Source organism: Echinops telfairi, unplaced genomic scaffold, assembly GCF_000313985.2.
Source record: "Echinops telfairi isolate 266 unplaced genomic scaffold, ASM31398v2 ScPeMD7_1713;HRSCAF=2227, whole genome shotgun sequence".
Taxonomy (NCBI): Eukaryota; Metazoa; Chordata; class Mammalia; order Afrosoricida; family Tenrecidae; genus Echinops; species Echinops telfairi.
Window position 1 is genome coordinate 11,045,565 of NW_022105611.1, and position 11,945 is coordinate 11,057,509.

At 41.1% G+C, this 11,945-nt stretch overlaps 1 protein-coding gene across 1 annotated transcript in view; it reads left to right on the forward strand.

Moving 5' to 3' along the window:
* The window catches only part of LOC101655995 (peroxiredoxin-1-like), a 21,922-nt gene extending 10,551 nt beyond the window's left edge, over window positions 1-11,371 (forward strand). The window contains exon 3 of the mRNA XM_045293082.1: window positions 10,675-11,371. Within this exon, the coding sequence (XP_045149017.1) occupies window positions 10,675-11,371 (697 nt within the window). The remainder of the gene's footprint in view (window positions 1-10,674) is intronic.
* The last annotated feature ends 574 nt before the right edge of the window (window positions 11,372-11,945 follow it).

Below are 11,945 nucleotides of genomic sequence, written 5' to 3' on the forward strand. Positions count from 1 at the left end.
TTCTATCTGGAAAATAATTGTTAGTTTTCTGGGCATTTTGAATCGTGCATCATACAAGATTTCCTTATTTGAATTTGTATAATGAGATAGTTAAGGTTTATTGTGCCAACCTGACTGATAAACACATGTGGGATTACTTGAAGCGGGAGAGATAAGTGGCTCAGTGAGTGTCACCTTTCTTGTTCTCAGGTCTCTTGCTCTCTGGTGGTCGGACCAGGGTGCAGCTGTTTTAGTTAGTTCCCTGCTTCAGCTGGCAAGGCTCATTTCTTGTGAGACATTCCTGAGAAGAAGCCACATGGACCTATCCCTATGCAGCCCGGGGTGCTGGAGCAGTCGTGTGGAGACCCCTGCCAGCGCTGAGCTGCCTACGTGTCCACTGATTTGGCTTTCCTCCTGCAGTGAGCATCATTACGTGTGTTTTGTGAGCTTGAGGAGGACTTTGTAGATTGGTGTTGGATATATGGGCTGATGTTGGACTTTTGGGCTTGGACAGCATTGGGTTGGGTTGCTTTCTAAATGTCCACTTACCCTTTATATAAAACTCTCTCTTATATACATATGAGTTTCTGTGGATTTGTTTCTCTAGTCTACCCAGAGCAATGCATAAGGAAGACTCTGGACTGCCAGCAACACAAACAAATCTGGCTTGGGAGAAGTACAGCCAGAATGCTCTGTAGACTGGAGGATGACAAGCCTTTATCTCACATATTTCAGACATGTTATCAGATGAGACCAATCCCTGCCACCCTTCAGATGTCCAAGCTGCGTGCTAGGTCAGGGAGGTGCAGTGCCCAGGATGTCAGAGTCCAAAGGACACGCTCTAGTCCTGGCTCTTTTCCCTTGTTGGCAGTTAGACTCCCCTTCCTGCCTCGGAGATGACTAATTTTACACCCAGAGGGATGGCAACCACAATGAACTCTGTCAGCCACACACAGCTGCATCATAGAATCCTGCCAATATCTTGCCCCATCTTCTTGTCCAGAGCCATATAGACAAAGAAAGTCATTTAGTGGCAGTAACAAAGGGGATGGTTAGAAGAGCATAGTAAATAATTCCTATACAGAGGCACAGTCTCAGAACCCACAGGGGCAGTTCTACCCTGTCCTACAGGGTCTCTATGAGTCAGCATCCACTCGATGGCAGTGGGTGATTGCAGATCGGAACATAAATCAGACTGTTTTTTTTGGTCTAAAAGGTGCACAGTCTAGTGTAGAGACAGACATTTAAACAACGAACTGTTTATTTTGCTACATCTATTAGTGAAGACTTTGCTATAAACGGTGAAGCTTTTTCATCTTTTCCAGTGACTTTTTGAAACTTCAACTGCTTGCTCAACGTTCCCTGGTTATTCCTACCTTTCTAACCAAGATTATATATGTCACCCTATTTGGTTTTGTGTGCATTTTCTCTAATATTCACTGCTTTGAAATTTAAGTGTTCACACCCTAGTTTTATATATGGGAAAATTGAGTCATGGGGACATTAACATGCACTACATCACATACGAGTTTTAGTGAAATGGAGATTCAAATTCAGTGTGTTAGTCTGGGTACTGTAGAGAAGCAAAGCCACAGAAACTCATCTATAAGAGAGAGTTTTATATAAAGGTTAAGTGCGTATCAAGAAAACATTCCAACCCAGTGCTGCCCAAGCCCACAAGTCCAACATTAACCCAGTAACCCACATGTTCAACACCAATCCACAAAGTCTTCCTCCATCTCACAAGACAGACGCAATGATGCTGACTGCAGTAGAAAAGCGGAGTCAGTGAACATGTAAGCATCTCAGCACTGGCAGGGGTCTCCACACGGCTGCTCCAGCACCCAGGGCTGCATCGGGATAGATCCATGTGGCTTCTCCTCAGGGATGTCTTGCAGGAAGTGAGCCTTGCCAGCTGAAGCAGGGAAGGCAACTGGCTAAGTCAACTGCACCCTGGTCTAACGATCAGAAATCAAGAAACCCTAGAACTCGAAAGGCAAGGCTCATGAGCCATTTATCCCTCCGCCCTTCAATTAGCCCCACATGTGTTTATCGGCCAGGTTAGCCCAGTAAACCAACTACCTCATTCAGGTATCTGTGCTTTTGTCCATGTCCACTAAGCTGCCTGTCAGTAATTATCATCCTTAACAGTTGTAGAATATTTCTGAACATCAAAGTTTACGCCAATTGAACTAGACATACAGAGACACATGTACATGTGCAGCAGAATAAATTCCACTCTTTAAAAGCATGGCTTTGAACTGGTTAATCCTGAATCATAATTTACATTTTAACAAGATCTCCATATAATTCTTATAGCTCTTCTTAAAGTAGAAATGCACATTATCAGCATAAGTTTGAAGCCCCATTAAGTCAATTTTAATTTATAACAATGCTATACAGGATTTTGGAGGCAGTAAATCTTTATGGGAGCAGACAGCCTCATCTTTCTATTGCAGAGCAGTTGGTGGGTTTGAACTACAGACCTATGGTTAACAGCCCAATACTGAACCTGCCACACCACAAAGGAGGGTTCCTTAGGGTGGCAATAGAAGATAATAATACTCTCTACATGCCAAGTCTTCTTCTTAGTGCCTTAGTCATTTTAGCTTGTGTAAACATTACAAACCTACACACCATATACTATTCCTATCTCCACCGTGGAATTCAGAGGTTATGTAACTTGTCTTAATTCACCTTATACTGTGTCTCAGGTGATGCAGGTGGACATGTTCTGACATTGCCAGCTGTAGGTGGATGAAGTGCTCAACACTGAAGTGTGACACATTCAACCAATAACACATTCATGTTATTTTGGAACATCATAAAATTGACCTTTAATGTCAATGTAAATCATTTTATTTGAGTCAGGACATAAAAAATTGATTGTGTACTTTGCTGAGTATCAGTTACCCTTTTACTTACAGCAAAATGGTTTACTGAATAATATTCAACGCATATTCACAGAATATTGGTAAGATAAATTAACAACAGTAAATTTCCAGCAGGAGATCCTTTGTATTTCATGGAGGCTGAAGAGTGGTTTGGAATAGTTCCTTTGTAATGTAAAATGTACATTGGATATGCTGTCCGGAGAGACCAGTCCCTGGAGGAGGACATCACACTTGGTAAAGACGAGGGGCAGTGCAAAGGAGGAAGGCCTTCAACAAGATGGATCACACAGTGGCTGCAAGGATGGGCTTAAAAGTAAGAACAGTTGTGAGGATGGCACGGGACTGGGCAGTGCTCTGTTCTCTTGTGCCTGGGGCTTTGTGCCAGACAGACTCGACTGCACCCAAAACACCAACAGAGCCTTATTCAGTTTCTGTTTAATTTCACTGCAATCTTGTATACATCTGACTTCAGTTTACGGTTTTTGATACCAGGATTTTTGCACATTAGATTTCATTATACTTTGCCTTCGTGAGCTTTGCTTTAAAATCTTCTTTTCCAGGAAATAGAGCAAAGAACCAGGAGGCAAAAGACCGTTATAGAGGTCTAAATACAGATGTGTACATATGTAAATATATTTATATATAACAAGAGGAAAATAGATCTATGTACTTACATCTAGATATCAAGAATTAAGGTAGCAGATGGACATTGGGCCTTGACTCAAGGACTCCCTCAACACAAGAGCACCTTGTTCTAATAATCCAGCATTCTGTGATGCTCACCTTCCCAACACGATCACTGAAGACAAATGGGTGCATAAAGCAAAGGTAGTGAAGAAAGCTGATGGTGCCTGACTATCAAAATATATAGTGTCTGTGGTCCTAAAGGCTTGAAGATAAATAAGCAGCCATCTAGCTGAGAAGCAACGAAGCACACCAGCCTGTATGATCATGAGGTGCCAATGATATAAGGTATCAGGCATCTAAGACCCAGAACAAAATCATGCCAATGTGAATGACCGGGTGGTGGTGGGGCATGGAGTGGAGACCCAAAACCCATCTGTAGACAATCGGACATCCCTCACAGAAGGGTCATAAAGAAGAGAAGATCCAGTCAGGGTACAGTATAGCACCAATGAAACACACAACTTTCCTCTAGTTCTTTAATGCTCCCTCCCCCTCCCCCCACTGTCATGACCTCAATTCTACCTTACAAATCTGACTAGACCAGAACATGCACACTGCTGCAGATAAGAGCCCACAACACAGGGAATCCAGGATAGATAAGCCCCTCAGGGCCAGCAATGAGAATAGAGATACTACGAGGATAGGGGGAAGTGGGGGGAAAAAGGAGATGACCACAAGGATCGGCATATAGCCCCCTCCTAGGGGCTTGAACAACAGAAAAGTGAGCAATGGGTGACAGAGGATGATGTAAGATATGAAAATAATAACCTATAACTTATCAAAGGTTCATAAGGGAAGGAGGGTGGGGGAGGGGAGAGGAAAAAATGAGCTGATAGCAAGGGCCCAAATAGAAAGAAAATGCTTTGAAAATGATGATGGCAACATATGTACAAGTGAGCTTGAAACAGTGGATGAATGTATGGATTGTGATAAGAGATGTAGGAGCCCCCAATAAAAGACTTATTAAAAAGAAAACAGCCCAAAAAACTTTTTTTGCTCTTTCACTACATCATTTCCCCCCCACTCATTTTAGCTACTCTAAATCCAAGAACAAGTCTCAGAGTCTCTTCTCATATCCTCTTTGGCCTTCTTTCCTTCCTGTCCTTTTAATGATCCTTTGCTTTCTTCATGTATAATGTGCTTAGTGTCATCCCACAACTTGCCTGGTCTTTGCCAACTAGTGTTCAATGCACTGATTCTATTTTAAGATGATTTAAAAAGGTTGGAGGAGTATACCCCTGAATATGGGCTGTTCTTTATGTTTCTATTTTTGACCTAGTAGACCATATGATTTTCCTACTCCAAATGTCCAATACCAGTCCATTTCAGCTCAGTAATACCTATAATATTGACTTTGATGTATTCCATTTAATTTTTGACAACTCCCAGTTTTCCTTGGTTCACAGTTCATAAGTGCCATGTTCCGTTTACTAATGCATGCTTGCAGCGATGTTCTTCTTGTTTCGAGTTGTGCCATGCCAGCAAAGGAAGGGCCTAACAGCTTACTCTTTCATCTAATTAAAAGGGACTTCAGCTGGGGGAGACAATGCTTCCCAATCATGGTTAGGTGTCTTCCAACCCGAGAGACGCATTTTCTGCCAGAAATAAGGTAATGTGCCACTGCTATTGATAAGGTGTGTGTTGCTTATTATTTTCAGAAGCAGATTGCCAGATTCTTCTAATCCAGACACTCTGTGTGTATTTGCATTACCATCGACATAGTGTCCGTGTCACAGTGACACACAACAAACATCATAGCAACACAGAAGTTGGGCTACATGAAGAAAAATGTGCCATTAAAATCGGAAGAAGACTCATCAACATCCTGTGATATGCAAATAGTAAAGCCCCATTTTCAAAACGTGAAGAGGACTCAGAACACTTATTGATCAAGATAAAACTCTATGATCTCCAGCATAGATTATACTTTAATGAAAAGAAAACAAAAATGCTCACAAATGGACTAATGAGCAACATCATGATGAATGGAGACAAGATTGAACTTGCCAAGGCTTTATTTTCACTTGGAGCTGATATTAAAGGGCTCAAGAAGAAAGATGATGTTTAGAAATTGATGACAATAATTGTAATGTCTGCTCAATATAAGGGATGTATGGATTGTTATATGTAGGAGCCCCCAGTAAGATGATTTATTTAAAAAAATAAAATAAATAAACTGTGCCTGACTGGAGTCATGATGTTTTCAGTTGCCTTGTATTCACGTGGAAGCTGGGAAATGAATAGGACAACCCAGGAAAATGAATGACTCTGAACTGTGGTATCGAGTGCCCTGTGGTCTACCTGAAGAACGAATGGAATCTCGCCTGGAAGCAGTGCAGCCAAAAGGCTCCTTAAAAGTGAGGGTGGTAATACTTGATCTCTTGTGCTTTGGATGACTTATCACGGTAAAAGAGAGGGTCAGTGAGAAAGAGGAAGGTCCTGAGGGACAAGTATTTACACTGTCGTTGCAACGATGAACTCAAACATAGCAATGCCTTGGAGGATGGCATAGAATAGACAGTTTCATCATGTTGTGCAATGAGTCAGCTCTGACTTAGTATGTAGCAACATCAGCATCACCCTCTTAGATGGTACCCCGTGTATAGTTGGCATATAGTATATGTTTATTCTTTCTCTTTCAATACTCATCAAAGTAACAAAGCCATAGGTATTATTTTTAGGTTTTTGTTTTGTTTTGTTTTGAAGCTAGGGAGATCAGAACCTAAGGAGTTAAGAGATGTGCCGATGGTTATATAGCTAGTCTTCAGTGTGCTTATCATTTTGGTGGGGATGACACTGTGTGTGAAATTCACAGCAAGCATTTGATGTGTGTCATTGCTGACCAAAGAGGAGAGCCTTGCTTTATGCTAACGATGGGATTTGGTTCTGTATAAAACAGCAAATGGAAGTGTAACTGATGAAAGTGTTAGCTGCTTTTCAATTTTTGCTGTCAATATGACAATTTGAAATTGAGTTCTAACAAGAACTGTTTAGAGTCATATTTTCCCCTACGGCAGCCATATGTCTCTTTCAAATTGAAATAGTGATAATTTTCATCCACTTAGTCTGCTTCCTCCCCTCATGTCTGTTGTATTGTTGTACTGTGGTGGTTTATGTGTTGCTGTGATGCTGGAAGCTATGCCACTGGCATTTCAAATGCCAGCAGGGTCATGCAAACTGAACAGGTTTTAGCAAGCTTCCAGACTAAAAGCAGACTACAAAGAAGGATTCAGCTGTCCATTTCTGAGGAAGTAAACATTGAAAACCTATGGACATCATTGAAACATTGTCAGATATGGGAAACTTCTGAAAAGAAGCAGCACATTGTCAGAAACAGTGTCACTTGAAGATAAGCCCTTCAGGTCAGAAGGCAATCAAAAAATGACTGAGGAAGAGCTGCCTTCTCAAAGTAGAGCTGACTATAACGATGTGGCTGGATTAAGGCCAACAGGAGCAAAGCCTTCAGGACCTTGGTTGGCTGATGGGACATGACTCAAAATGAGAAGAAGCAGCTGCAAATATCAATAGAAGTAGGAACTTGTAATGTACAAAGTATGAATCTAAGGATATTGGAAGTCATCAAAATTGATATAGAAGACATCAAGAAATCCACAATCTAGGCATTGGTGAACTGAAATGTACTGGCTTGGCCATTTGAATTAGACAATCACATGGTTTATTATTAAGAGGAATGGTGTTGCATTCAAAAATGACATTTCAAGATCGTTCTTGAAGTATAATGCTGTCTGAGATAGGATTATATCAAACTACATTCAAGGAAATCCAGTCAATACAACTATTATTCAAATTTATGGACAACCTTAATACTAGTGATGAAGAAATTGAATTCCACCAATGACTTCAGTCAGAAATAGATCAAACATGGAATCAAGATAAATTGGTAATTATTGGAAATTTTAATGCAAAAGTTAGAAGCAAAGAGGAAGGAACAGTAGTTGGAAAGTATGACTTTGGTGATATAAATGCATCAGAGATAACATGGTAGACAGCTTTTTCAACAGCACAAAAGGTGACTATACACACAGCCTTCTCCATACTGAAGATTCAGAAACCAAATTGACTCCATCTATGGGAAGAGACATCTGAGAAACTCAATAGCAATAACTACAATCAGGCCAGGTGCTTACTGTGGAACAGATCATCAGCTGCTCACATGTCAGTTCAGGTTGAAACTACAGAAAATTAAAATAAGTTCATGAGAGGCAGAATACCACTTTGAGTTTATCCCAAGTGAATTTGTAGAACATTTCAAGAACAGATTTGACACATTAAATGCTAAGGACAAAAGTCTTGATGAGCTGTGGGATGATATAAAAGACATCAAACACAAAAACAAAAACAAAAAGGTCATTAAAAAGACAAGAAAGACAAAAAAGAAAAATGAGATCAAAATGGATGTCAGAGGAGAATCTGAAACGTGTTCTTAATCATTGAATAGCTAAAGCAAATGGAAGAAATGATGAAGTGAGACAGATCATCTCAAAGGGCAGCTGGAGAAGACAAAATAAAATGTTATAACAAAAACGTGCAAAGATCTAGAGTTAGAAAACCAAAAAGGAAGCACATACTCAGCATATCTGAAATGGAAAGAACTCAAGAAAAATCCAAGCCTTGAGTTGCAGTAATGGCAGGTTCTGTGGGTGAAAATATTGAATGATTCAGGAAGCATCTTCAGAAGATGGAAAGAATGCAGTCACGGTTCCAAAGAGTACTAGTTGTCACTCCACATTTCAGGAGGTAGCATATGAGCAAGAATCAATGGTGCTGAAGGAATAAGTTCAAGCTGCATAGAATGCCATTAATCAAACACAAGGCTCCAGGGATGGATGGACTAGCAATTGAAATGTTTCAATAAGCTGATGAAATACTGGAAGCGCTCACTCATCTATGCTGGGAAATTTGGAACAGTTACTTGGCCACTTGACTGGAAAAAATAGATTTTTGTACCCATTCCAAGGAGCCATGGTGGTGTAGTGGTTAGCTGTTGGGCTGCAATTCCCACAACCAGCAGTTCGAAACCTCCCGCAGCTTTGTTGGAGAAAGAACGGGCTTTCTACTCCAGTAAACAGATACAGTCTCAGAAACTCACAGGACATACCTGAGTCACCAATTACTCAATGGCACTGCGTTTAGTTTCCTAGTACCCATTCCAAAGAAAGGTGATCCAATAGAATGTTCAACTTATAAAACAATATCGTTAATATCATATGCTAATAAATTTTGCTGAAGCTCACCCAATGGTTGCAGCAATACATCGACAGTGAGCTGCCAGAGGCTCAGCCTGGACTCAGAAGAGGACATAGAACACATGTTATCATTGCTGATGTCAGATGGATTTTGACTGAAGGCAGAGAATACTAGAAAGATGTTTACTTGTATTTTATTGATTATGCAAAGACATTTGACTATGAGGACCATACCAAATTATTGATAGCCCTGAGAAAAATAGAAATTCCAGAACATTACAGTCTGCTCATATGGAACCTGTACATGGCTTAAGAGGCAGCTGTGTGAACAGAACTAGGCCAGAGCAAGGATTTAAAATCAGAAAAGAAAAAAAAATCAGGAAAGGTAGGTGTCAGAGTTGTATCTTCTTACTACACTTATCCAATCTGTATGCTGGCCAAATATTTAGGGAACTGGTTTATATGAAGAAGAATGTGGCATCAGGATTGGAAGAAGGCTAATTAACAACCTTGATATGTAGCTGTCACAACCGTGTTTACTGAAAGTGAAGGGGACTTGAAGCATTTGCCAATGAAGACTAAGGACTGCAGTCTTCAGTATGGGTTACAACTCAATGTAAAGAAAACCAAATCCTCACAACTGGACCAGTAGGTAACACCATGATAAATGGAGACAAGATCGAATTTGGAAGGATCTTACAGTCAATGTTCATGGAAGAAACAGTCAAGAGACCAAAAGATACATTGCTTTGGGTCAATCTGCTGCACAAGAGCTCTTTAGAGCATTGAAAAGTAAGAGTATTACTTTGAGAACTAAGGTGTGCCTGAACCAAGGCATAGCATCTTCAGTTGCCTGACATACATGTGAAAGTGGGACACTGAGTGAGGAAGACTGAGTAAGAATCCATGCATTTGGATTCTGGTGCTGGTGAAGAATAATTAAAGTATCCTGGAATGCCCAACAAACAAAGAAATCTGTCCTGGAAGAACACAGTCAGAATGCTCCTAACCATCAAGGAGGGTGAGACGTACTTTGGACATGTTACCAGGAGAGACCAGTCCCTAGGGAAAGATGTCATGCTTGGTAAAGTGGAGGGGCAGTGAAGATTGGAAAGTTCTCAATGAGATGGATCGACACAGTGGTTACAACCAAGGGCTCAAACCCGAGAACGCCTGTGAGGCTGGCTTAAGACTGGGCAGTGCTTTACTTGGTCGTGCAGTGGGTGTCCGTGACTTGAAACTGGTTGGATGGCCCCCAACAGCAACAACAGTCAACGTTAAAGTAAACAATCTTACTACGTTATAGGCATCTGCATCCTTCTGATTTGGAGGATTCTTTTTTCCCACGAAAATGTTTTGACGTGTAGACATACTTTCTGCACAATGATAAGGATTTTATTTTATTTATAACAACGAAAAGTACGAAATTACTGAAGTATCCAGTATTATTTACATGTATGTGGTTCTATGTCTAAATATTTTATGGGCAGTTAAGACAGATAACATTAGGTACTTGAGAGATCCTTATGATCGATTAGACACTTCATAAAGTAACATAAAATTACAGACACAGAACCAGAATGACTCGACCATGCCTAAGCCATTTATGATCCACTATACTTGACCCGGATCCCTTGTTGTAAGCCCCCAAACCTCTTCATATTCACCTTTGTTGAACTCAGCACCTTTGTAATGATTTGTTCTCTGTTTGCCTTATCTGCCCAAATGCAGGTCCTCTGATTGCAGAGTTTGTGTTAGTTTTACCCTCGAAACCAGCTTGTAGTATTGCACCTGGTGCAATTAAAACTCATTACCATGGGGTTGATGCTGACTCATAGAGACCCTGTAGGGCAGGGTAGAACTGCTCCTGTGAGTTCCAAGACTGTAGCTCTTTTTTTTCCTTTAAGATCTGAGTTCAAGTTTAATACAACTACAAAAGATCAATGGGCATATGCCCCACTACTAGTACATGATACACATCAGCTGCCCTGTCCAAGCAACCCAGTGTCATTTGGAACTGCCAAAATTGGGCACCCTGCTTCCAATTTCAAAGTTACAGCTGTTATGCCTGATGGTCAGTTCAAAGATATCAGCCTGACTGACTACAAAGGAAAATGCATAGTGTTCTCTTTTTACTCTCTTGACTTCACCTTCGTGTGCCCCACGGAGATCATTGCTCTCAGTGACAGGGCCGAAGAATTTAAGAAACTCAACTGCCAAGTGATTGGTGCTTCTGTGGATTCTCACTTCTGCCATCTGGCTTGGACCAACACATCCAAGAAAGAAGGAGGCCTAGGGCCTATGAACATTCCTTTGGTATCAGACCCCAAGCGCACCGTTGCTCAGGACTATGGGGTCTTAAAGGTGGATGAAGGCATCTCGTTTAGGGGCTTCTTCATCATTGATGATAAAGGAATCCTTAGGCAGATCACTGTAAATGACCTCCCTGTTGGCTGCTCTGTGGATGAGACTCTAAGACTGGTTCAGGCCTTCCATTTCAGGGATAAACATGGAGAAGTGTGTCCAGCTGGTTGGAAGCCTGGCAGTGATGCTATCAAGCCTGATGTCCAGAAGAGCAGAGAGTATTTCGCCAAGCGGAAGTAAGCACTGGACCATTTCAATGCTAGGCTGCCATAAGTAGCCTTGAGAAAAACAAGCAAAATCTCTATTGTGTTCTTCTTCTTGTTCAAACATAAGGCCTTAAACTCTACTGAGAACATGGTATTTGATAATAGGATAAGTTTTTTGTTAGGCGCTTGGGAGGGGCAGTCTTTCTACACCCCGTGAAAATGACTGTAACTCTTTATGGGAGTAGAAAGCCTTATCTTTCTCCCAAAGAGTGGATGGACATTTGAACTGCTGGCCTTGTGGTTAACAGCCCAATGCATATCCATTACACCACTAGGGCTCCTTTCCTCACACAATTACATGATCAATAGTATTATGGGAGTGAGTTAACAAATTAATTACCTAAGAGAAAATACGTAACTATGTGAAGTGAACCCTGATGGCATAGGGGTTAGCATTGGGCTAACCCAACAAGGTTGGAAGTTCAAACCCATCAGCTGCTCTGTTGGAGAAAGATGAGGCTTTCTGCTCCTGTAAAGGTTTGTAGCCTCAGAAGACCACATGGGGCAGTTCCACCCTGGACTATTAGGGTCCCTGTGAATCAAACTGA